At 31.4% G+C, this 24,847-nt stretch overlaps 6 protein-coding genes and 1 pseudogene across 9 annotated transcripts; 4 read left to right on the top strand and 3 right to left on the bottom strand.

Annotated features, from left to right (window-relative positions):
- Positions 1-12: 12 nt before the first annotated feature.
- Positions 13-10,842, top strand: LOC111414715 (peroxin 23). Of its 3 annotated transcripts, none has more exons than XM_071196366.1 (11): positions 13-134; positions 200-490; positions 555-887; positions 940-1,032; positions 4,032-4,616; positions 4,669-5,262; positions 5,320-5,506; positions 5,562-6,772; positions 6,841-7,156; positions 10,184-10,332; positions 10,386-10,842. In XM_071196366.1, exons 2-11 carry the CDS (start codon positions 266-268, stop codon positions 10,422-10,424), a joined length of 3,732 nt encoding a protein of 1,243 aa, XP_071052467.1. In that variant the 5' UTR covers positions 13-134; positions 200-265; the 3' UTR covers positions 10,425-10,842. The 3 variants fall into 3 exon arrangements, with proteins under 3 accessions (XP_071052467.1, XP_022901913.1, XP_022901912.1); XM_023046145.2 differs by having other exon boundaries at positions 555-890; positions 10,187-10,332; XM_023046144.2 differs by having other exon boundaries at positions 555-890.
- On the bottom strand, positions 10,819-13,399 carry LOC111414717 (nonsense-mediated mRNA decay factor SMG8). The gene is made up of 6 exons (XM_023046149.2): positions 13,296-13,399; positions 13,108-13,240; positions 12,783-13,057; positions 12,528-12,734; positions 11,077-12,478; positions 10,819-11,028 (listed from the first exon to the last, which is right to left on the bottom strand). The coding sequence occupies exons 1-6, from the start codon at positions 13,328-13,330 to the stop codon at positions 10,843-10,845; spliced, it is 2,238 nt and encodes a 745-aa protein (XP_022901917.1). The 5' UTR covers positions 13,331-13,399; the 3' UTR covers positions 10,819-10,842.
- Positions 13,400-14,368: 969 nt separating this feature from the next.
- Positions 14,369-15,411, top strand: LOC111414726 (brachyurin-like; annotated as a pseudogene).
- Positions 15,412-16,374: 963 nt separating this feature from the next.
- Positions 16,375-17,011, bottom strand: LOC139429979 (chymotrypsin-like). The gene is made up of 2 exons (XM_071196499.1): positions 16,944-17,011; positions 16,375-16,756 (listed from the first exon to the last, which is right to left on the bottom strand). The coding sequence occupies exons 1-2, from the start codon at positions 17,009-17,011 to the stop codon at positions 16,375-16,377; spliced, it is 450 nt and encodes a 149-aa protein (XP_071052600.1).
- LOC111414712 (uncharacterized) lies at positions 16,986-17,692 on the top strand. Its single transcript, XM_023046141.2, has 3 exons — positions 16,986-17,169; positions 17,217-17,422; positions 17,481-17,692. The coding sequence occupies exons 1-3, from the start codon at positions 17,076-17,078 to the stop codon at positions 17,640-17,642; spliced, it is 462 nt and encodes a 153-aa protein (XP_022901909.1). The 5' UTR covers positions 16,986-17,075; the 3' UTR covers positions 17,643-17,692.
- On the bottom strand, positions 17,630-18,312 carry LOC111414713 (biogenesis of lysosome-related organelles complex 1 subunit 2). The gene is made up of 3 exons (XM_023046142.2): positions 18,172-18,312; positions 17,876-18,118; positions 17,630-17,826 (listed from the first exon to the last, which is right to left on the bottom strand). Exons 1-3 carry the CDS (start codon positions 18,227-18,229, stop codon positions 17,690-17,692), a joined length of 438 nt encoding a protein of 145 aa, XP_022901910.1. The 5' UTR covers positions 18,230-18,312; the 3' UTR covers positions 17,630-17,689.
- A 359-nt stretch (positions 18,313-18,671) lies between these two features.
- On the top strand, positions 18,672-24,469 carry LOC111414694 (Mitochondrial calcium uptake 1). 2 transcript variants are annotated; one of them, XM_023046103.2, is made up of 9 exons: positions 18,672-19,006; positions 19,059-19,206; positions 19,712-19,871; positions 22,743-22,780; positions 23,293-23,407; positions 23,461-23,621; positions 23,670-23,911; positions 23,964-24,181; positions 24,246-24,469. In XM_023046103.2, exons 1-9 carry the CDS (start codon positions 18,783-18,785, stop codon positions 24,389-24,391), a joined length of 1,452 nt encoding a protein of 483 aa, XP_022901871.2. In that variant the 5' UTR covers positions 18,672-18,782; the 3' UTR covers positions 24,392-24,469. The 2 variants fall into 2 exon arrangements, with proteins under 2 accessions (XP_022901871.2, XP_022901872.2); XM_023046104.2 differs by lacking the exon at positions 19,712-19,871 and adding an exon at positions 19,306-19,465 and having other exon boundaries at positions 18,696-19,006.
- The last annotated feature ends 378 nt before the right edge of the window (positions 24,470-24,847 follow it).

The raw sequence follows: 24,847 nt of genomic DNA, 5'->3' as shown, positions 1-24,847 counted from the left end.
GTTTGACATTCAGTGTTACCAACTTTATAAAAGAAATACATAAAAAAGCATTCAAAGATCTGATTATTACTTTTACGACCCTTTTTGGGACGGATGTAATAAGAATAGGATAAATATTTATTATTCTTATGAAGGTAAAACATTTTATAGCTATCATTTATTGTATATTTAAATTTAATATCGATCGGCTTTTTTTTAGGTTATATAGCTATTTAAATTCATTTGTCTTATTTTTTTATCAAATGCCTTAAAATAATTGGATAAAATGCCTACTTCTTTACTTTTTGGGATAAATAATGAGGGAAGAGTCCATACATTATCTACATCGGGGTCTATGTGGAGGGAGTTAACTTACGTAGGTCAGGAATTTAAAAAGTTATCTGCAGTACCCCATTTTTTATGGGCACTTGGTGGTGATCATCAAATATATGTTTATGTTCATGGTTTGGATGTCCCTATTAAAGTTAGAGAAGAAAGTTATGAAAATGAAGTAAAAATACCTAGTTAACTCATAATAAAGTAAATCAACTTATTCATTTTTGTTATAATATTAGAGATGGATCCCCATCGAAGGTTTTTCATCAAGACTTCTCCCCACTGATCGTTACCACTTTTCCAACATTGATGGTACAATTGATCGATCAACTGATAAAATTAGATTACCATCAATGGCATGGCAGTGGGAAGGCGAATGGCAACTAGAACTTACTTTGGACGGTCAGCCTTTAGATCACAATGGATGGATGTATGCCGTTGATTTTCCTGCTAATTATTACCCAAAAAAACAATGGAAATCTTGTGTTAGAAGAAGATTGTGGGTGAGAACACGTCGATATGCTGCTATGAATTCATGGTGTGCCATTGCTCCTTTACATAAAGATGCTACAGCAGTAAGAAAAAAAAATAGGATAAAGAATTTTTTTTTAAATTACTTTTTAGGAACCTTTTATTGATATTTCAATTGGAGGACAATTTGTAGCAGGAGCTGAAATAGGAACTATGCTTGTATGGTCTGTAACATCTCATAACAGGGTAAGAAAAATCATTTTGACATTTTAAATAATATTTTGACAAGATGTGTCATTTTGACGTTTTAAATGTCATTATCACTTTCTATGTAATTTTTATATTTTAACTCTTGTACGACCAAAATAACTTAATGAGCATGAACGACCATAAAGGATCAATTTAGACCCATGTATGGTGGCCATCTACAGTTTTTGTTAAAACATTACAACAAGATATTTTTTAAAAGAAACTATTCATCACGGATTCTTAAAATTTGGTTCAATCCAAACTCAAAAATTCTTTTATAAGCTCAAAAAGTTTCGTTTCTTAATTCTTAATCATTTTTGAGAAAACATTGTTTTAACCTCACTTTTGGTAAACGTCAAATATCAATGGGTGATTTTTAAATATTTTTTATAAAAGAAGCTATTCATCCCGGAATCTTAAAACTTTGCATAATACAAACTCAAACATTCTTTTATAAACTCAAAAAGTTTCGTTTCTTAATTCTTAACCATTAAAAAAAAAATTTTTTTTAACCTCACTTTTGGTAAACGTCAAATATCAATGGGATTTTTAAAAATATTTTTATTTTTTAAAACAAACTATTCATTATGGAATCTTAAAATTTGGTGTAATCCAAACTCAAACATTCTTTTATAAGCTCAAAAGGTTTCATTTCTTAATTCTTAATCATTTTTCGGTAAACATTATTTTAACCTCACTTTTGTTAAACGTCAAATATCAATAGATGATTTTTAAATATTTTTATAAAAGAAATTATTCATCCTGGAATCTTAAAATTAGGTATAATAGAAACTCAAACATTCGTCTATAAACTCAATAAGTTTCGTTTCTTAATTCTTAACCATTTTTGAGTAAACATTTTTTCCTTAACCTCATTCATGAGGTTCGTTATATTGAGGTTCAAAATCATTACTTTATTATCGTTAGATGTAGTTTTAAAAGCATGATTTGGTATTTCAACCTTATTTCAACCAAAATAACTTAATGAGCATGGACGACCATAACGGGTCAGTTTAGACCCATGTATGGTGGCCATCTACAGTTTTTGTTAAAGCATTAAAACTAGATATTGTATATGATATATACAAGTGTTCTGTAACTCATGGCATAATTTTAATCATAAATACTAGCGTGAAAGTAATGACGATTCAAAAATTTTTGATCTAAACCCATAAATGGCTAAGATACGGGCCTTCGAAGTTAAGAAATTTTCAAACATTTTCTTAAATATTTTTAATATGGTTTGTCTTAGAAAGATTAAATTTGGCAAAGAGTGCAATGTTATCATAAGAAATCGTTTAAGATCACTATTGAAAATATCGCACCACGGGATCGTACATTTATCGCATCATCAGCTACAGGTGTTCACAAAAGTTATTTCTTTAAAACTTGTTTATTATGTCATAAACCCTTAAATCTTCCTGCTAAAAGCCCATTTCATTTTAAAATTATTTTCACTCTTAGAAATGTTTGATTAGACGTATCATTTTCGAGATAGGGCATCTCCAGAAGTTTTTCAAAAAAAGTTTTACAGAACAAGAACGCTTGTCAGTTTGTGCAGATCTACAAGATTAGAAACGTTAAACAAACTAGTGTATAGGCATAACAAGATAATTTCTTACTTTGTATCTTATTAGAAAGTGGTGAGGTTTCTTGGCAATGGAGTTTTTGCGTTCACAATGTTTCTTTCGGTAAACTTCTAAATCTTTGGGTACCGTAAAATGGAGCGAAATTGTGCCTCCTATATATCTTTCAATTTGGCGCCTCGGACATGATATTGTCAGATGTATATTTCGATTTACTACGAAAGTAATGTTACTTTGGAACATAACGGAATCAAAAAAATTTTTCGGTTTTAGATTTTGAGATATGACAATTTTCGTTTTTTTAAATGGAAACAACCACTGATTATTCGCTTATTAAATTCGTTATTTTGTTCTGATTACAAAAATATAGGGTTTGACAGGTCTATTTCTTATTGTTTTAGAATAAAGCTAAAAATAAACTTTTTTTTAGTGTCGTCAAAGAAATTAAATTTACAGTTTTCTGTAAATTATAACTAAAAATTAAAAAAACATATTTCTAATATTTGAAACAAATACAGTTGTTGAACTATTTAACTTATATTTGTTTTACACAAAAGTTGGAATAGATTGCATTATTTCACATATTTTATTAATATTTAATATTATTATTAAATGACTTAATAAATTATTGATAGATGGCGCTCATATATTTTTTTAAACTCAAATAAACATTGAAACATTTGTATTCAAAAATTTTCTGAAGTGTTCAATTAAAAATCCGTAGATTACGAAAAGTTTACCATGTTAGAATGTTACATATTAGAAAATTTTATATAAATTTTTAGTAGAATAATTTTCATAGTACCGTAATTTACAGAAAACTGTAAATTTAATTTCTTTGACGACACTAAAAAAAAGTTTATTTTTAGCTTTATTCTAAAACAATAAGAAATATATCTGTCAAACCCTATATTTTTGTAATCAGAAAAAAGTAACGAATTTGTCACACTTTTTGTCAATACACATTTCTAAGTGTAGGTCTTTTGGTTCGCACCTTAAATGAAATCCACAATCAAAACGTACAAAAAGGGATTAGCAGTAAGATTTATCTTGCTTTCTTCTTTTCTAAGCTCGCTTTTCCTTTGATACGTTGCCGTTTTCTATCAGACACTTCTTTCACTAATATTTCATCCATTATTGTAATACATATCGATATTACTTATCAAGTTGCAGTTTGATTCAGTAAACACTGTGGACTCTGAGTATCATCTATAAGCCAATTTTTTAAAAATGGACATGTTGCGTTTGGCAAAACAGCTCCTCATATGAAAGGACTATAACATCAAACTTTAATTTCGTATGCTTTATAAAAAACTATTGTTTTAGGATAATTATTGGTCCAGTCTTGGTCGTGCAAGAGATAAAATAAAATGTTTTTTAAAAATTCTTTACAAAAATAATTTTTTAAAGGTTATGTTCCGTACTGGTGTAACAACTCGTTCACCAGAAGGTGCAAAATGGACTTGCGTTTCAGTTCCCCCCGGTTGTGAAGTTTGTCAATTAAGTGTAGGTCCAACGGGATTAGTTTGGGCAGCTCTTTTAGATGGTCGAGCTTTAGTACGAATTGGGGTTACTCGAGAATGTTTATCGGGAAATGTATGGGTTGAAACTCGTGGTCCATCGGACGGTTTAAGAATAATGCAAATTTCGGTTGGGGTTTGCTGCGTTTGGGCAGTAACTCATGATAAACAAGTTTGGTTTCGAAAGGGTGTTAAAGCAGACGGTGCTGTAATTAGTGAGGAAAATGCCGTTGGTTGTGGTTGGGTTGAAATGGTGGGGAAAATGTCATCGGTTTCGGTTGCGGCTAACGATCAAGTGTTAGCTGTTGGGGCTGATGATCGAGCTGTGTATTTTCGAACGGGAATAACAGGAGGAGATTTAACTGGGAAAAAATGGAAAAGTTTACATGCTCCTTTACAAGTTAGCAGAGCAAGTAGTAACGCAAGTTTAAATCGAGATCGATTAAGTAATAGCACTAAAAGTACTTCATCTTTGGTAAACTAATTCTAAAATAAATTTTTTTTTATTAATTTTCTTTTATAACCAGAATCGTCCTCATAGTCTTTGCGACACAACATTAGGCGACATAACTGATCAAAGCCATTCAGCGCCAACATCTCTTCCTGTTGGTGATATGAGCAATAAATTTGAGACTCAATTAAAAAATCCGAGAGCTTGGAGTCCTGTTCGTTCTGTTGGATCAATCGTTGGCACTGAAGTTCATCCCGAGTCTGATGAAAGTTTGTTTAGCGATAAAGCCGATTCGTGCATTTTTGCTGAAGATGAAGAACTGGGTTGGGCTGAGTATGAAGCTCCTTGGTCTTTCGTAGCGGCCGGGGCTTGTACATTAGACTTAAACCAGCTCCCAAATTGGTTCGCCGAACAAGGAAACGCTCAACACGCCGAATTGGAACAACCATGGCGATTAAAAATTCTTGAAGATTTACGATTGAGGCTTGACCCCGATGATCAACGATTTAACGATTATCCTTTGGCTGTTGATACTTCCTCTTGGGTGCACACCGGTGAAGCTAGGGTTAATTTGAATGGTAATACCTTCGTCGATTGCGTTGTTCAATTGGAATGGGTTCATACTTCAGGAACTTTAACTATTTTAAATTCCGATGGAGCAACGACAATGGTAATAATTGCATTAATCAATGATTAAAAATGATTTTTTTTTATTTTGATGTTGCAGCATCAATTTAGCTTAAATGAAATAACTTGCGTTCAATCTTGTAGTGAACCTGGATGCCCAAGATTATCTATTCACACTCCTAATTTAACCATTCCAATTGTTAGGTTACAGTTTGGTACAGATGCTCAAATGGAGGAGTTACAAGCTCATTTTACAACTGTTTGTAGCGAGGTTCATTTAACAAGAGGTAAAAACAAAAAAAAAGGATGAGGTTAATTCTAATTCATTATTTTTTAATAAAGGGAAAGCAAGTTCTTTAAGTGTTTGGGCTGTAACAACATTAGGTGATATATTTGTTTACGACGCAAAAGATACTATAATCCAACACGGAAGTTATGAACTCGATTATGAATTAACAGGAAAACAGTTACCTTTAGAAATCCCCTTACACACAAGTTGCGTACCGGAAACGGTAATAATAATAAACGGCTGTCTACAAGATGATATAACCCGATTCGCTATAAATTTAGATGCTTATCCAAGTTTTCGATCGAAACACAAAAATTACACCGAATTGGAAAATTGTTGTTTACATTTTAATCCGCGGTTTGAAAATGGTAATCCGACAGTGGTTAGAAATAGTATGATTGATGGGAAATGGGGTGAAGAAGAAAGAGTTGGGATCACGCCATTTATGCCAGGACAAGAATTCGAATTAAAAATTGAAGTGAACGTTGAAGATTACGTTATTTATGTCGATGGGGAACGATTTTGCGGTTACAGGCATCGCTTACCTGTTGGAAGTTGTACTTCTATCTCATTTTGGGGTCAAATAACTTTAGAAAAAATGAAAATTTCGACACCAAAACCAATCGTAAATTTAAAAGATATATATTGGAGGCAGTTTGGGGGACATTTACGTCGCGTTGAAACTTGTAAAGCAGGCGTAACCTGGGGGATTGGTTATGATCACACCTGTTGGGTTTACAACGGAGGTTTCGGTGGAAATTTCGCCGGAACTTTAAACAGTAATAATTTACGAGCTATGGCGGATACTCAAGATTATCGCGTTTACGAGAATCAACGTTGGAATCCCGTTACGGGGTACACATCAGCTGGATTACCAACGGATCGTTACATGTGGAGTGACGTAACGGGGAAACAAAGACGTACAAAAGATCAAGTTAAATTATTATCAGTCCATTGGCAATGGGTTAGCGATTGGTTGGTGGATTTTCATGTACCCGGTGGTGCTGATAAAGAAGGATGGCAATATGCTGTTGATTTTCCAGCTAGTTATCACGCACATAAACATTTTACTGATTATGTAAGAAGGAGAAGATGGTATAGAAGATGTGCAATTGGTACAACAGGGCCATGGCAAGATTTGGGACATACTAAATTGTTGGATGTTTCATTTTGTACTGTTCATGAAGGATTAATCACTGTTTGGGCTCTAGCTACTGGGGGACAAGCTATGATTAGAACTGAAGTTTCCATTTCAAATCCAACCGTAAGTAAACAAAAATTGTTTTTTTTTGCTAGTAAATATAATACTTATATCAAACTGTATTAACTTAGGGTAATAAATGGGAGCACGTAAATTCAGACAAATCATTAACAAGTATTAGTTGTGGTCCATTTAATAATGTTTGGGCAACAGCATCAAATGGAAGCGTTTTTGTTCGACACGGTATAACGATGGATTTAATACAAGGAGTTAAATGGATTTGTATTGAACCACCACCTGGTAATCCATTAAAAGAAATATCTGTAAATCAAATTGGAGTTTGGGCGGTCTCTGATAAAGGAAAGTTATACGTGCGTAAAGATATTTCATATTCATGGCCAGAAGGAAGCGTTTGGCATTGCATCGAGGTCGATCCACTAATATCAGGTAATAATAAGTGACTTAAGGGGGGATTCCGGTCTACAGGGACAAAAAAAAATTCTTTTTAATTAATTCTTTTTACCTTGTAATTTGCTGATTCAATATTTTTAGAGAACGCATTTTTTCTCGATTTTTTTCTTATACAACCATATGATTTGATATGTTCATCGCGTAGAGGGATTTATCTTCTATCAAAATATGCAAAAAAAAACATATGCATTCCATTTAAAATAACAATTTTGGTTGCCATAGCAACGAAACAAAAAACAAAATGCGCCTCAACTAAAAAAACTTTTATTTGAAACATTTTTCTTTAAAACCACAAATGGTGAAGTTATTGGCTATATTCCAGACATTTGACACGCCCTGTATAATGTATACTCTTCCAGTCAATATACAGTCGTTTCAAAAATAACGGATAAATTCGATAAAATTATTATAAACAATTTATGAAAAAATCGCTGAAACGGGTCTAAAGATTTAATTTTGTTGCAATTTTTTGGTGTATATTAAATTTTTTCCGCCATTTTTAAACGAGTTATGACGTCATCGAAGTTTTTTTTAAATGGAACACCCCATTTTTTATATCGGAATTTAAAAGAGGACTTTTTCTGTATGTTGTATAATAAATATTAATATCGGTTACGTAACAACATTTTCGAGAAAAATTAATTAAAGTTTCATTATTTCCCATTCATTTGATATAGAAAATAGCAGTAGCAGAGCGTAACCATGGCAACCGATTGTTTTGATTTGTCATTTCCAAGTGTCAAAATTCAATTTGAATTGAATTATTTATTTAAATTAATTATAATTACTATTGTACTTGAGATACAAAAGTAGCAATAGCTTGTTGCATCAAAAAAAAACGCAAACAAAATAAGATATCAAGAGAATAATAAGAATTATTTATGACTCTTTAGTGATCCCCAAATTTTCAAATTTTTTCTTCACTTGTAGCTTATAGCACTCAAAACTTATAGCTCCGTTCCGGGAGTTTTGGGAAACCCTGTATTATAGTGGATATCTTCACTACTTCATTTATAAAAGCTACAAGTAGTAATAACTACTTGTAACGTCTAACACCATTTTCCATAACGAACATGCTAGAGATCCTCTCGTTAAACCTCACCGCTCCCTCCATTCGCTGGAACATGGATATGATGGCCTGCATCAGTTGTTCATCAGAAATCTGCACATCACTTTCATATCCAAGAAAGCCAGATGTGCAGATTTCCCTCTGCTGATCCACTTATCTGTTAAACAACGCATGGAGGAAATGAGATCTTGTGTTTGTCGTCCTGATCTGAAATCCGCTTGCTCATCATCCAATTCTTACTCAATACAAGTACTTAGACTCTCCAAGATTCTGGAGTATAGCTTTGCAATGACATGCATGAGGCATATTGCCCTGCAATTTTTACAGCGTGTGGACTTCCCTTTAGTATATAGGAATAATTATGTTCCTTTGCCAATTTGCTGGTATCCTCCTCCTTTTTTATTTTTGATACTTTGTATTTCCCAGCTGCCTTTTTATTCTTCATTTTCTTGATGGCGTCTTGCACCTCGTCGAAAGTTATTGGCTCCTCTTCTTTATCACTGATTCTTTCCTCCACGGAGAGAGACAGATGCAGGCATCTGACAGTTGTTACTTTTATGCACGTACTCTTCATACTCTGGTTGTTGTTTTGTTGTCTTCCATTGCCTCCATGCGGCCTTCTTTTCTGCTACTGCTGCCTTGATCTCATCATTCCACCATCTGGTGCTTTTCACATCTTCCCTCATATACTTCACCATATCTATTTCAGTTGTTCTTGATAGGATACCATCTTTACTTCTTCCTTTAATTCCTGCCATCTTATTTTTCGGTACTTAGTATTCTTTCTCGGTTTCGCTCTCCTAAATACAGTATCTGCTACCAGGTCTGTAGAAAGCAATACACCTCTGGTAATCTTGATATCCCTGAAGGAATTCTTCATATCTTTTGGGATTATGAAATAGTCAACGATACTCGCATACCGAGTCCTTTCAAACGTGATCTGATGGATGCGTTTATGTGGATAAAAAGTGTTACCCACAATTATCTGGTTCGTGGTACAAAAGTCCAAGATTTTGTCGCCACTATTGTTGAGGATTTGTTTTCCTGCATATTGATCCAGCACGTCTCCTCTTTTAAGACTGTTATTTCCCACTCTACCGTTCAGATCGATTTGTCTCTGCGGCACCTCAAAGAAAACTTTCTTCTCTGGCATGTCTGAATCTTCAATTGGAGCATACACCTGAATAAGCGTGACTGGAATTTCCAATTCACCCATAGAATACTGGAGTTCACTGCCTCCCATAATGTGGAACTCCTACATATCTGAGGAAATAATTTCCAGGTAATGTGTGCATAGGTTTTCCTATATTTTCCTTTTTCTTATACTTTCTCATTTTCTCCACAATCTCCACCTCTTTCCCAGTTATTGTCTTGATATTCCATGTACCCATTCGTAATACATATTTTTTGCACTGTTGTTTTCTATTAATCCGTCTATATCCAAGGTTATCGTCTTGACTCTGAATCATTAAATACACTGTGCAGGTGATTAGATCAACTACAGGTTTCCCTCCAAGCCTCCGCCATGTTTATTTCCATGTTGTTCAGGGCTCGGGATAAGCATTTCCTCCCATCCCAAACAGTTATGGTTTTACCGCCAATACTCGGGTGACTGGAAATTTTCAAATTGACGCCATTTTGTTTCTATCGATGTTTTTTTTATTTATTCTAGTTCAGACGATAGCTGCAGATGTATATTTTAAAAATCTTATTAGATTATTAGGTTTAGATAACCAGAACTTCTGTAATCATGATTACCATGAAAATTGAGGTGGTTTTGAACAATGTTGTAAAAGGTGCATTTTAAAACACATCTTGTAGATGCTCAATATGTGTATTAATATGTAGAAAATACCCCTGTATATTTTTTAAACAATTTTGCGTAAAAAATTAATAAAAAAAAACTTTCTTTAACAAAAATCTTTAATCTCTAGTAGGTTCAACTCCTTTATCTACAAAATTTAAGCACGTTAGTGTTGCTGTAGATGAAGTCTGGGCTACAACTGATGGTGGCTTAGTATTGAGGAGATTGGGAATTTGTGAACAAAATTGTATTGGAACTGGTTGGGACATCGGGATTAACGTAATTATTTTAATATTTTAATGACAAACATTTAATTGTTTCATTTTTTGCAGGGTAATTTCCAACAGATCAGTGTAAGAGCATTAACATAAATATTAATTGATCACATTTTGTTGAGGGTTTATTAATAAGTTATCTAGTCGTGTATCAATGAACTGATTCTTTAAAACAATAATTTTGAATTTCAGCTAAGGTATTGTATTGTGATAGTCTTATAATGGTCGTTTCGTAAATATGGTTCATTGTGATATTTTAAGAAAATGTTTACATCGAACTTTGAAAAACTTTCTTTTTAATATGAAACAATAAGGCGCATTACATTTTTTGTGTAATTTTTTTCTTAAAATAACAAAAAGAATAGTAATTAACTAACCATATTTAAAAAACACCTATTTATTCCGAATATATTCACTATTTCTGCTTATTTAATAAGCTTTGAAATATTTTTAAAAAGGATTTATTATGTTGCTGTGAATTATACCCAAATCTAATAAAACATTTTATTAATTATTACTGTTCAATTTTATTAACAGCAAAAACACCCTGTAACAATCTTCCAGAATGATTTTCAGTAAAATTCTCTTTATCAGTTGAATAAATAAAGGGTAATCTCATAACCCAATAAGTTGATTGTGTTAAAGCTGTTGGGCCATCTTCTGTTGCTATAAAAATCGGAGAACCAGCCGCTGGTTGTACCTAAAAAACGAACTAAATATACACATTTTAACGATTTTTATTAATTACCCTTGGATTTACTGTAACATAAACAGAAGCTTTTGGTGTAACAACATGTAATCTCATTAATTGAGCTGTAAGAGGTTTTGTTGGTCTACAAGGACATGGATAATACAAAGGCATATCAGATTCTGTTATTTTATGCCCAGTGTCCTTAACAATAGATCCAGGAGTAGCTCTTAAAACTCGATCAGGTGCAGCTAACATAAATCGATGACCTCTTGGACATTCATACTCAACCCCAATAAATACTTTAACCGTAAATTGTGGTACTCGAGTATTATTCGTTCGAATACGTTTTTGACGTAATAAAAATTTTTGTGGATCAAGATGTTGATCTAAAGAAATAATCGGTTTTGGTTTGCTATAAACGACAACATCCCAAGGTAAAAGATAATTGGTTGAATTTAAAAATCCCGGTTGATGGGCTTCCAATAATCCTAAATTATGGCTGTATAAAGATGAGGGGCCCAAACAAACTAAAGACCAAGAAGAAAAATCTGGGACGAACGACCTTGGTGAAATTGTTGTTAACATCGCTGAAGAAACTTCTCTTTGTTTCAATTCAGTTTCAAATTCTAAATTTTTATCTTTCATTTCAAATTCGATTCGATCTAAACCAGAACAAGCGCATTCTTTTGAAGCTTGTTTAAAAAATACGTGATTAGCTAAAACTGTTGTGTAAGGATCTTCACGCGGTCTTTGTATTCTGCCACAATCACATGCTGCGATATATCTAACACCGCTATTGTGTTCTAGTTCGTCATTATGTTTAGGTAAAGTGCATGGATTTCCTGTTAAAGATGGTGATTCGCAAAGTTGTCGGGAATTTTCCCAATAAGTTTTACAATTTCCAACGATTTTTGCACGATATTCTTCAAATTTAGGCCCACGAGCTTGAGCCGCGAATAAATTTAAAGCAATACCAAGCCTCGTTTCATGTACACCTCTGCTATAATGACTTGGTAAACCTTCTTGGTATCTCGCAATAGCGATGGGAAATACTTTTTCACATCGTTGTTCAGAAAATCTAGTATCAGTGCATAAATTTTGCACCAATTTTTCTGAATCATTCGTTACTAATGCATAAATAGTTTTGCAAACTTGCACCCAAACGTGTAATTTAGGAAGTTCAAAATGACAGGGTTGGAAAGAAATTAATCGCATTGATGCAACAATATCATCAAAACCTTTTTCTTTGGCTTGTTGAATGTGTACTTGGAGGAAACGAGAAAAACTTTTTTTACCGTTGTCTATTTGAACGCAAAATGGGGGTTCTATTATTAATGTTGCTCCAGGTTGGCAGCTTTGAATTAGACTTCGAACCGCGTTTCCAAGACGGTCGTTAGAACCTTCAGTAGACATAAATACAAATTCTTGATTCAAAGGAATTGCAAATAACGAAGTACAACTAAAAAGAAATTGTAATTTATAAAAATTTTGATTCTACAAATAATTACTTGTTAACAATACGGGTTTTCTTTAAAATTTGGTAAATTTTATCTTCGGTATTATGCTCAAGTTTTTTTAAATTAGTAACATTTTTGGGGCTTTGTTCAAAATAAAATAACAATCTTGGGGTACACATTCTTCCATTTAAAATCCACTCATCGCTTACACTTTCAATGTTTTTTAATGAGTCACTTATGTCACTGAGTAATTTTTGTCTAAAACAATATTTTACTTTATAATGAAGAGGTTGATTTAATTCCTACCTTAAACTATCAACTGCTTTAAAATATTGTATAAAATTGACATCAAAAGTACTTCCTGGGTGGCTTAAAACAACTATATGACTAACATGGAATAAAATTAGCATAGTTTTTGCAAAGGAACTTTTAACTTGGTCATATATTGATAAGAAATTAGTTTCTTTATTTTTTTCAACCAGATTTTCATAATGTTCCAAAAAACAATTAGTGTCCATCAATGTGAAAGCATGAAGATAAATCGTGCGTTTTTCTTCATCATAAAAACCTTCAATTGTACTCTATAAAAATATGGTGTTGATTGAAGGAAAATAAATATTATTACAATTACTTCTGATTTATGGTGATCACTTGATGAAAACATGCGACCTAAGGATTTTACTTTTAACCCATTGGTATTTAAAGCAGACTTTCCAATGATAGCAACCACAACGATACCATTTGAATCTTCTGTCTGGTCATTACTATGAAATTTTTTATATTTTAATTAAGTAAAGGAATAAAGATTTTATTACTTACAAAGAGATATTCGGCAGTACAAATTTCTTTCTCATTTTTATTTTAATATTTTGACAATTAAAAATGAGGTTATGTAGCTGTTTTGGTTTTATAGGTTATAAAGATAAGTTGTTTTTTAACAGATAGATGGAGCCACATTTTTTTGCTAAAAATTTTTATTTTATCTTTATGAATAAATAATTTAGGAAAAACGTGATCACAATCAAATTTATATAGCACTGTTAAATATCCTGCAGTACTACTCATAAAATTTATAAAACGGCCACCATTACCTACTGACAGAAAGTTATGTTAGAAAAGCAAGGTTTTCAAGTATTTTCTTGTTATACATACATCTATAGCAGAGATGTAAACAGTCGTATCTCCAATCTTACCCAATGTTAAATTAATATCATTTTCAAACTACATACATTTGGTTTGTTATTCTGCCAAAAAATCGTAACTCTATGTTTCTTGATTACTTGTTATTACTGGTGGAACGGATATCCGGCCGGATACCGAATAGTTACCTAAGTGTTAATAAAAGTGTCCTCTTTCCAATGAACCAACTCATTTTGAAAAATAACTGTTAATTTGTGGGAAAACAATATTTGAAGTTTTGATAAAATTTTTCATTATTCGACTGTATAGCCTGCTTAAGGAATTTGTGACTATTAGACATCGGTAGTTATTATAGTTCTTTCTATATCCTTTTTTATGGATTGGACTTTGTATGGACTCTTTCTTCCAAGCCTCTGGAATTTCTTCGCTATTCGCAAAGTCTTGAAACATATCTGGCAATATTTCTAGCAATGCCTTCAGTGCTTTTTTTTACCTGATTTTCTTGTTAATTCATTAATTTGTACACAAAAAAACATTTTGCATAAAAATTTGAGTATTGACAAAGAAGATTAATGATTATAAAATATTTTGTGTTATTTCTTTTTATCTTTAACAATAATAATTGGGTATAAATTGAGTATTTGATGCTATCTCCTTCGTTCTTAATCAATAATTTTGTTGGATCTTTTTATCAGCACTCCTCAAAAATAAAATAAACCCTATAAAAATTGAGTTATTTAAAAAAAGTTTTCGAAGCAGAACACAATGTTGCTCCTCTTTTATGTATGTTTAGGGATTCTTTGTTGTACAAAGGTATGTAAAAATTAATTTTATATATATGTACTGTAGAAATTTATTTTTTTAGAATGTTTTGTCATCACTAACATTTTTGAAACCAACTCATTTAGAGAGTAAAATCGTTGGAGGTGAAGAAGTATCAGCTAATTCCATTCCCTATATGGCTGGATTATTTATTACAAAACCAACCGACTTATATCTTTGCGGAGGTGTTCTTATTTCAACCAAATATGTTTTAACCAGCGCAAATTGTTTAAAATCGTAAGATATTAATTATAAAATGGATACATTTTTATGATTCTTTTATAGTTCTACAAGCGTTGAAGTAAGATTAGGAGCTCATAAAGTAAATCAAGAAGAATCGACTCAAATAAGATTAACATCGACTCAATTTAACATTCATGGTGATTGGAATAGTACAAGTTTAACGAACGATATTGCTACGATTCTTCTTCCATCAGCAATAACACCAAATAGTATTATTCAAATTTTCTATGTTTTTAAAAAATAACTAATTCTTCTTTTAGATTATATCAAGCCGGTTAGTTTACCGGGAAGAGCTGATAAAGACACAACGTTTTCAGGCGAATGGGGCGTTGTAAGTGGTTGGGGTCGCGATTCTGACGCTGCCAATTCAATGAGTCAAGTTTTACGTTCAGTTGACGTTGAAATTATGTCCAATGCAAATTGTATTTTTTATTACGGAACTTATGTAACTCCCGGGCATATTTGTACGAGTGGATGGGGTTGGGTCATGTAGAGGGGATTCAGGTGGACCGTTAATATTTGATGACCAATTGGTAATATTGATGATTTCACAATATAAAAATTGGAGTAAAAATATTTTTTTATTAATCAGATCGGAATTGTGTCATTCGCAAGTTCTGCGGGATGTGAAGTGGGATGGCCAACAGCATATACAAGAGTTACATCATGTTTTGAATGGATTGAAAATCATTCCGATGTAGTTATTAATAAATAATAATTAGATTTTTCAGTTCTTTGTAATAATTTTATTTTAAAAGTTATCAATAAAAGTGGTCACTCAATTCATTTTCACGCTAACAAATTATAGATGTCAGTATAGCACAAGGGTTTAAAAAGGCTTGTTGTTACTGTTACAAATTTATTATGAAAAGACACACCCATTTTGACCCCAAAACTACACCAAAAAGAGAGTCAATAGCATTTTTAGACGTATCCAAGACGTCCGACAAGGCGTGGCATTATTAGCAATTCAAGATGCTTATTGTGCTTCATGCTAACTTTTTTGGTCATTCTTATGTGGAAGAATGTTCCAAATCAAAGTTGAGTATCACCAATCTACGGGCAAGACCATGACTGCAGGAGTGCTGCTACGAAGGTCTGAACTCTCTTCTCTGCTATCCAACATCTTTATGAGATGTGCTGAACGTCTACATCTTACCGATCGTGGAATACACTACTGCATCAAGACTCCAACAGAATTACAGCTGCTCATAAGACTCCATGTGCTACTGGAGCTAATGGTTATGACTGTAAAAGCAAAAATTATAGCAGGAAAGACCTGGGGGATCTTTATAGTATTGCTGATGCATATTGCTAATTCAATAATGTTGTACGGCTGGCTGGTGTAAGTTCAGGATACCCACAGGGTTGCGCATCACTTGCGATACAGCACTATATCAGTGGCTGTACGCGTGATAGTATACGATGCTGAATTTTGATCACATTTCATTATGGAATATATAATAGCAACAGTTATAGGAAAACTTGCAATAGTTATGAGACAGAAATTACTAAAGCCTGCCTACAATTTCGTGTATTTGTTATATTTCAAAACTTGGTAAGACTTAAGTCGATAAATCACTTTATAATTAAAAATATTAATATCTGTTGGATTTGAAAAAGGTAATACATTTAGTTCTTGAATTAGAGGTTTGTTGTTTTAATAAACAATCCTGATAACGATAAGATTCAATCAAAAATTAAACTTTTTTTTGTCAAACACTTTATAATGATAAAAATCACATGATATAAGATATATAAGATAAATAGCATAAACTTCTCTAAGAACGGGGCTAATGCTGTCGGAACTGTCAGAATCCAATCCCCATCCGCTGACGCGAGCTACTGAATCAGTAATCTCATTGGCGACATCAGCGTATGTTGGCAAATTACCGGGTTGGATATTTTCGGTTAATTCGATTTCTTGTTTCAAATCGATGACGGCAATATCGTTAATGATTTGGGTAGCATCCCAACCAGAGTGCATTGTATAAGCATCTGTGGTAATTTTTACTTGAGTATCTTCAGCTTCATTAATTTTATGAGCCCCCAAAGTAACTTGGATTTCGGAAGCACTTTATGAGAAAAGATATTATTAAATCGTAAATTAAATAAAATAGAAAAGATATTAACATTATTATTTCATACAATGAAATAAATATAGTTATGGGAGCATAAATTGCCAACACTAACTCAATTTGTTATCTTTTGCATCTAATAAGTTTTATAACAAAGTCTCAATTAATTTAAGAAACTTGTTACCATGTTTTGATTATTAAACAATAAAAAAAAATATGTTTAAAATGTTGTTTTTGCGACATATGATCCATCATAAAATTGTCAAAATTAAAGTAATCTCCTATACTTTAATATTGCAAAATTCTTAGTACGATCATGGGAAACATATTACGTTGTGATCGTTGTGATTTATCCAGTGCAGCTAGTGTTTTCACATTTTCAGAAGCAGCTGTGCTTAAATTATCGGATGGTATTGAAAAAAATTTCATAATTCAAATTATGATTTATTTCTTTTAGGTATATCTCCTGAACCTGAGCAAGAAGTAGCAGGGAAACCAAGGGATTTAAATGATAGGGAATGGATTGAAAAACTGAAGGGTATCGATAGTGTTCACTCAAATATTTACGGTCTTTCAGACACTGGATTTGAATTGATATATAATAAAGTTTGTAAAACTTTGGAAGCAGGTGATGTGGGATCATTTACAGAAGAAAAAGAGAAGGTAAGTTCATATTTACATATATATATGATTATAATTAACACTAAAATATATTCTTTAGATAAAACAGTGTTATATTGATAATCCAGAGCATCCTTTAATCTGTGATAAAGCATTAAATGAATTTATTGAAAAGGTTGATTTAAAACGAGTAGAACTAATTGTGAAAAAAGTAAAGAAAGAAGATGAGGTTGTAGAAGAAAATTTAAATTGTAAAGAATAAGAATGAGTTTATAATTATAACATTGTGGTCCAATATAAATGTCAGCATTATCGTTTCTCTAAATTCTTAAACTTAGTCTCTAATCTCTTTGAATAAGCATCCAATTTATACGCTGCTTGCTCAAGTTTTGTTACACTATCTTCAATTTGGTCTATTTGTTCCAAAAATGGTTGTAACATATCATCTACAAACACAACAACATAAAATTAATCAAACTAACCATTAAAACCTACATTTTTCTTTCAAATCAACCATACTATTCTCCACACTATTAGCAATCTGCTTCATATCAGAATACTTCGTAGCAGTAACTTTATTCATATTTTCAAGCAACTTATAATCCTCTAAAGTGGATGTTAACTCCCCATATAAATAATCAGCTGTTTTATTGAACATTGTAGTTGCTAAACGGCTTAAATTTGGATCGTGAGGATCCAAAGCTTCAAAACTAGATGTGGAAGTAGATAATGTAGGCCCTACAATGTAAAATACACAAACATACAATATTTAAAGGTGAAATATGAAATACCCTTTTTTGGCGAGTCTGTAATTCCTTCGGAATCAATATCATCTAGATTATTTGCCATATTAAAAATTTATTCTAAAATAACACGAGATTAAATAAATTTGTAGAATACCAAACGATTTTTGTTTTAGGTGTGGCAACACTGACTAAAATAACAATAATAAATCTGACAGATAAAAATAAAGAATTAATTTTGCGTTTGTATAATTAAATATTTGATTTTGTTTCAATATTATGAGTTAAATAACCATTTTTATTCAAAATAAAGTTTAAAATTTTTTTATTATTATAATTTGAACAAAAATTATTTTTGACTTATGTGTGGTAACAATGAACAATAATAATTAATTCGAATAATTTTAAATTTTATTGATAAAATTAATCAAATTTAGATTATTATTACAATATAAACTCCTTTTTATTAAATATTTTATTTTACTTATCGAATGAAAATAAAATATTATTTAAATTTTTGGATTGTATCCAAGTGTGTAATGTCGGTTGCATAAATTTTTGTCACTTGCTAAAAATATGTCATAACTCCGCATTTAGTCCATTTAGTCCCAGTAAATTTTGCAATTTTTCCACCGTCGAAGGTTTAATATAATTAAAAAATGTTTTCAAAAGTATTAAGATATTCTTATGTGGCAACGAGACTATATTCAAGACAATACGTAGCCAGGCCTTTATTATCGTTAACAATAATTGGTAAAAACCATGAATGGAAGAGGGATTTTAAAAATTTTGGACACCAAACCGAGAAAGAACCAAGATTAACCAAGATTTATTGTATCTTTATAATGCTATCAATGCTGTTGCCCTGCATTAACTATAGAGGGTAATTTAGATATTCCAAGTTAAAAAATTAATAAAAATAATTTTTTGGTTAGGATTCAAAAAAAATTGTTTCCGAAAGTGGAGGCTAAAGAACCTAAAAAACAAGAAATTGAATCAAGCGAGGAAGATCATCATATCCATGATGAAGAGGGTAAACACAAGAAGCACAAGAAACAAAAAATTGGGTTTAGAGATAGAAAAGTAAGTTTTTGATGTAATTCCTTGTTGAAAAATACTTTGTAATTAATTATTATTATGAATTTTTAATTTAAATATATAATATTGATTTTTAAATATTAGATAATCGATTATGAGAATCGTTTAAGAACTTATTCAACGCCAGATAAAGTCTTTCGGTATTTTGCAACCATTCAAGTTATAACACCGCAAGGTTTAGAAACGTTTATGACACCGGATGATTTTCTTAGATCTTTAATGCCTGGATTAAAACAACCAGATGGTAACAATCCTCTCAGTCCACATACACAGAAACATTAATATATATCATAATAACATCACTTAAAGCACATCATGTTGAATGTTATTATTGTTATGGGTGTTGTTTAAAGCACAGGTGTTTTCTGTATTCTAACATAATTAATTACATGATGAATAATATTGGACTTGGGGATAAATTACTAATAAAATAAATTCAAATCGTTGTTGTTGTTGTCGTTCTGTGTTTATTTAAGAATTGCATGTGCAGATCATTGAATATGAAAACCGCATAAGACAGTACTCGACTCCTGACAAAGTTTTTCGATATTTCGCCACGCTACAAGCTCAAGGGGGTGATCAGCATGAGATTTACATGACTCCCGAGGACTTTTTGCGATCGATTACGCCTGGTTCAAAACAACCTGATGGTTAGTTGGTTTTTGCGTTCTCCTTTTACTTCCTTTCATTTTCATTCAATGCTTTTTATATACAGGATGATCAGTAAGTTGTGGAAGTCACAGAAAAGATTTATATATTCAAAAACTTAATTGTTGTTTTAAATCAGCTATCATTGTTATCAAGCACAGCTATTAAGTTAAATACATTGAAAATTGATGGATTAGACAAAAATATATTAGCTTCACCTAATTTATATAAAGGGGACTCTATAAATATACAGGTGTCCCACTAGCTGATTTTTTATGTTCCATTAGTATGGGTCGATCATCCCAAACTTTCGATCTAAAATATTTTCAAGATGGCGTTCACTTCCGGTTTGCCAGAAGTAAATAATAACAATAAAAGTAACCGTTAAGATGTTGTCTTAACTGGTATTTATTTGGAACTGTATTAGCAGACGCATCTTAAAAATTTAATAAACTTTTAAGACATTTAGAAACTAATCATGTTGAATACAAAGATAGACCACCAGAATTGTTTAAAGGAAAACTTAAAGAATTGACGGCGAATAAATGAAGTTTGATTAAATATGTTGGAACAGATAAGAAATATTTAAAATGTTCTTATTTAGTGACATTGTAAATTGTTAAGACCAAAAAAGCGTCTAATATAGGAAAAGTACTAATAAAGTCATGATTCAAATATGTTTGGTGAAAAATATGTAGTGCAAATTAACAATATTCCATTTCAAATTACCTGGAATTGCACTAATTAAAAACTTGAAACATTCACCATATTATCTCTTATAGTTAGATGAATTCACAGATGTTTCAAGTAATGCTATATTGATAAAACATGAAACAAATAATCCAAAAATGCAATAATATACAGGTTCCATTTTAAATAACAAAGTTGATATCCATTTCCGGTAGAAGCGGAAGTCCGCCATTACTGAAACTAATTTTAAAATATGTACAATATGTTTCGATTCAACTTTTATCTGAAACATTTTTTGAAAAATTCAATCATAATTCGGCTATATACCGAGGCAACTTAGGTGGGACAGCCTGTATATACTCTATTTCGAGGGGAAAGGTAAGGAAATATTTTTTTGACTTACGAACACTAACAACACACTTCAAAATCAACGTATGGCTTGTACACGGTACTCGCAACAACAAAGTTGAACCTTTCATCAAAAAAATTGATATTTGTAGAGGACGAATAAGTAGGGGAATTTGATGTTATCTTCAAATAATCGAAGACATCCGCATAGGCAACATGTGGATACAAAATTCGTTTTTAAAAGACGAAGGTAATTTTAGTTTTAGTAATTTTACGTTTTGATATGATGATTTAAAAAAACAATATTTTAAAATTACTTTGCATACATGTATGTGCGTCATATTGTACAACTGTATCAAGATTAGAGATAATATTAGGAGTGACTATTTGTAGACTGAAGATGGGAGGTGTTCCCGAAACGTCTCAGATTAAGGATTTTAACCTTTTTTTAGCCATATGTCACTTTGGCTGTATCTAAATTGTCGTAATTTGTTCAACCCCTTTTGTAGGCATCTACATATTTTGCCTGTAAGAAAGTTGAAGTCTTTATTGAATGTGCCCATCGTGGTTTCTGGCATTCTATGTATAATTTTGACAAATTTTCCAATATCATGAAAACTGCAATAAATAAGTATAGGAATGTATACAGGTGTGTCAAATGTCTGGAATATAGCCAATAACTTCGCCATTGGTGGTTTTAAAGAAAAATGTTTCAAATACAAGTTTCTTCATTAATCGTGGCGCATTTTTTGGCAATATTTGCTTGTTTGTATTGTTTTTTGTTTCGTTGCTATGGCAACCAAAATTGTTATTTTAAATGGGATGCATATGTTTTTTTGCATTTTTTTGCAATTTGATATAGGACAAATCCCTTATGCGATGAACAAATCAAATCATGGGTTGTATAAGTAAAAAATCGAGAAAAAATACGTTCTCTGAAAATATCTCAAGTTGCAATCAAAGTAGGCGCCGAAATAACGCCGTTGACAGGTTTAAATGTCAAAAGAATGTCAGTTTCAACCACAAATGGCGAAGTTATTGGCTATATTCCAGACATTTGACACACCCTGTATAGGGGCCTTATAGAGGATTCTCTGATGTGTTAATAAAACATGGAGTGTTCCATTTAAAGTTTTGGCTTTCTTGGCATTGAATGTGCGAAAAGGGCAATTCAATTTTTGACCACTTGTATGAGAAACTCTGATACAAGGAATGATAATCTATTTGATAGCATGTTAGTTCTAGATTTAGTTCGCTAAAAGTATACAACAACCTAGCGCTAGCTAGTGGTACTTAGGGCAACCTAGCACTGTCACTAGAATTAACACTAGAATTAGAAATGTTTGGGTTTAACCGTGCGTCTCTTAAGACGGCTAAACGTAAATGTTTCGAGGTGGGTACCTGGCAGTGAATAACAAGTAAAACTAGAACTAACACTAGACCCAGAGCCGTCTTAAGAGACGCACAGCTAAACTCAAATGCTTCTAGTTCTAATGTTAGTCCTAGTGATTCAGTTCTAGTTTTAGTTTAAGAAGTTATGGTCTATTTTCGATAGACCGGAAATAGCGGGCATCTTGAAAGTATTTTAGATTGAAAGTTTCGGACTGTACGAATAGTGGAACCTAAAAAACTTGTGTTACGTGGGACACCTATACGGTGAGATTTTCACAACTTACAAATCATTCTGTCTGTACAGTTTTTGATTAAACTTTAACATTCAACTTTAGTCTACGTTTTGCATGTTAAAAATAAATAATAAATGCTTAAATTAATAATTTAACACTATAATTTTACAATAAATAAATATTGGAGAAATAATTTGGTTTGTTTTTTAGGATTAGGATTGGATCAATTTAGAAGATATGACCCAAAGGTATGTTATAAAATCCCTTTTTTCTTTATAAAATTGTTTACTTTTACTTATAACTTTATACAACTAACTTACACGTTGATTATCTTTCAATTATTAACACCTATAAGCAAGAAAATCCTATGAAATAAAACTGATAAAATAAATTTTTTTTCAAGTAGATTTAGTTTGTGTAAAAACCTGTTTTTCAACTTGAAAAAAGAACTGTATTCTTGTACATCACATTATTGTTAATTAATATTTGCAACCTAAAATAATTATTTGTACAGCTTTTAATGTTCCTCCTCTACATTTTTTTCAGCATAAAGTCGAGGTAAACCTTCTTTTTCTTAGTTAAATCTTTCTTGTTCTTTGAATTTAGATCTTTAAAAAATAGTATTGTTTGCACGAAATTCATATTTTTCACAATTTTTATGCTTGCAATTATCTCTTAGACTTATTAAGAAATACTGTTTAGTATTTATTTTTTCATTATATTTTCATAATTTTTACATTACACAATTTCTTTTTAACAGACTGTTCACGATAAACTCGAGTTAAGTCTCCCTAGAGACAGTATTTTCTACAAACTCGGTAGTTTTGGTCTCATCACATTTTCGGATTACATCTTTTTATTAACAGTACTTTCAAGTAAGTTCTTCTCATCACCTTAATTTATTCGAAATCATTTTGTTTTATTGTAGCTTCTCGAAGGCATTTCGAAATAGCTTTTCGCATGTTCGATTTAAATGGAGACGGCGATGTCGATTGCGACGAATTTGAAAAGGTTGCTACTTTAATAAGACAACAAACAAGTATTGGATCGAGACATAGAGATCATGCAAATACCGGAAATACATTTAAAGTTAGATCCCTCCTTTGGAAATAAAAATATTTTAAAATCTTCTTTTAGGGTGTTAATTCAGCGCTTACTACTTATTTCTTTGGAAAGGATCTTAAACAAAAATTAACGATCGAAAAATTTTTGGATTTCCAAGAACAGCTTCAAAAGGAAATTTTAAATCTTGAATTTCAGAGGCGTTTTCCAGACGATGATGGGTGTATTTCTGAGATTGATTTTACTGAGTTATTGTTGGCTTATGCTGGGTATTCTGATAAGAAAAAAGCTAAAATGTTGAAACGTGTAAGAAAAGCGTAAGTTATTAAATTATATTGACTTTTCTTTTCTTGATTTTGAAGATTTTAGGTTTAAAGAACATAGTCAAGGTATTTCCAAACAAGACTACTTAAATTTATTTCACTTCTTAAACAACATCAATGATGTCGATACAGCTCTTACATTTTATCATATTGCTGGTGCTTCAATTGATGAACGCACTTTAAAACACGTTGCAAAAACTGTGGCTCATGTAGACCTTAGTGATCATGTTATTCATGTTGTTTTTACTATATTTGATGAAAATTGTAAGTATTTTAATCAAGGAAAACATACTTAGTTGTTTTGAATTTGCGAATTTATTTTTTTTAGTGGATGGCCAATTAAGTAATAGAGAATTTATAGCAGTTATGAAAAATAGGCTAATGCGCGGTTTAGAAAAACCAAAAGATACAGGTTTCATCAAGTTTATGCATAGCGCTGTTAAATGTGCCAAAGATGCCCGAACTTCAATTTAAATTATAATCATGTATTTATCGTAAATTTTAGCTGTAATAGCTATCTTATCCTTAAAGAATAAATTAATTATAAAGAAACTAACCTTTTTTAATGTCATTTTAAATGTCAAACATAAAAAGTTGTACCAACCTAAATTAACACAATAAAGATCATTAGATTATAAAGTTTTAAATATTTCAATTTATTAATAACTTTGTTATTTTGAATCAATTAAATAAAAGAATTTGTTGTAAATTAATAAAAATACAAAACGTTAAATATGGTTTAATCTACTTTTATGTTAAAGATGTCAAATTTAATTTTTAATTATGTATTTGTTTATAATTTAATTAAATTTTTGTTAACTAATAAATAAATAAATCCTAAGCAGTATTGTACAATATCTTTTAAAGCAAAAATGATCTTGAACCTTGAGAAATTAATCCGTTTGTCCCTGAGACTGTGTAACATTGTAT

The sequence above is a fragment of the Onthophagus taurus genome, chromosome 6 (genome assembly GCF_036711975.1).
Source record: "Onthophagus taurus isolate NC chromosome 6, IU_Otau_3.0, whole genome shotgun sequence".
Lineage (NCBI taxonomy): Eukaryota > Metazoa > Arthropoda > Insecta > Coleoptera > Scarabaeidae > Onthophagus > Onthophagus taurus.
The sequence above is the reverse complement of the archived record's forward strand: the minus strand, read 5'-3'. Positions and strand labels throughout refer to the sequence as shown.

Excerpts from the sequence above, each read along its gene's own strand:
- LOC111414694 (XM_023046103.2), top strand. The coding sequence starts at position 18,783 with ATGTTTTCAAAAGTATTAAGATATTCTTATGTGGCAACGAGACTATAT. Across the intron at positions 22,781-23,292 it reads TTAGAAGATATGACCCAAAG|ACTGTTCACGATAAACTCGA; the intron begins GTATGTTATAAA and ends TCTTTTTAACAG. Across the intron at positions 23,622-23,669 it reads ATACCGGAAATACATTTAAA|GGTGTTAATTCAGCGCTTAC; the intron begins GTTAGATCCCTC and ends ATCTTCTTTTAG.
- LOC139429979 (XM_071196499.1), bottom strand. The coding sequence starts at position 17,011 with ATGGATCATATGTCGCAAAAACAACATTTTAAACATATTTTTTTTTAT. Across the intron at positions 16,757-16,943 it reads TGTTTAATAATCAAAACATG|TGCTTCCGAAATCCAAGTTA; the intron begins GTAACAAGTTTC and ends TTTCTCATAAAG.
- LOC111414717 (XM_023046149.2), bottom strand. The coding sequence starts at position 13,330 with ATGAGAAAGAAATTTGTACTGCCGAATATCTCTTT. Across the intron at positions 13,241-13,295 it reads GTACTGCCGAATATCTCTTT|TAATGACCAGACAGAAGATT; the intron begins GTAAGTAATAAA and ends AAAATTTCATAG. Across the intron at positions 12,735-12,782 it reads AAAGCAGTTGATAGTTTAAG|ACAAAAATTACTCAGTGACA; the intron begins GTAGGAATTAAA and ends ATATTGTTTTAG.
- LOC111414713 (XM_023046142.2), bottom strand. The coding sequence starts at position 18,229 with ATGGCAAATAATCTAGATGATATTGATTCCGAAGGAATTACAGACTCG. Across the intron at positions 18,119-18,171 it reads TACAGACTCGCCAAAAAAGG|GGCCTACATTATCTACTTCC; the intron begins GTATTTCATATT and ends TTTACATTGTAG. Across the intron at positions 17,827-17,875 it reads GGTTGATTTGAAAGAAAAAT|ATGATATGTTACAACCATTT; the intron begins GTAGGTTTTAAT and ends TTGTGTTTGTAG.
- LOC111414715 (XM_023046144.2), top strand. The coding sequence starts at position 266 with ATGCCTACTTCTTTACTTTTTGGGATAAATAATGAGGGAAGAGTCCAT. Across the intron at positions 491-554 it reads AAGAAAGTTATGAAAATGAA|AGATGGATCCCCATCGAAGG; the intron begins GTAAAAATACCT and ends TTATAATATTAG. Across the intron at positions 5,507-5,561 it reads CGAGGTTCATTTAACAAGAG|GGAAAGCAAGTTCTTTAAGT; the intron begins GTAAAAACAAAA and ends TTTTTAATAAAG.
- LOC111414712 (XM_023046141.2), top strand. The coding sequence starts at position 17,076 with ATGGGAAACATATTACGTTGTGATCGTTGTGATTTATCCAGTGCAGCT. Across the intron at positions 17,170-17,216 it reads TGTGCTTAAATTATCGGATG|GTATATCTCCTGAACCTGAG; the intron begins GTATTGAAAAAA and ends TATTTCTTTTAG. Across the intron at positions 17,423-17,480 it reads TTACAGAAGAAAAAGAGAAG|ATAAAACAGTGTTATATTGA; the intron begins GTAAGTTCATAT and ends TATATTCTTTAG.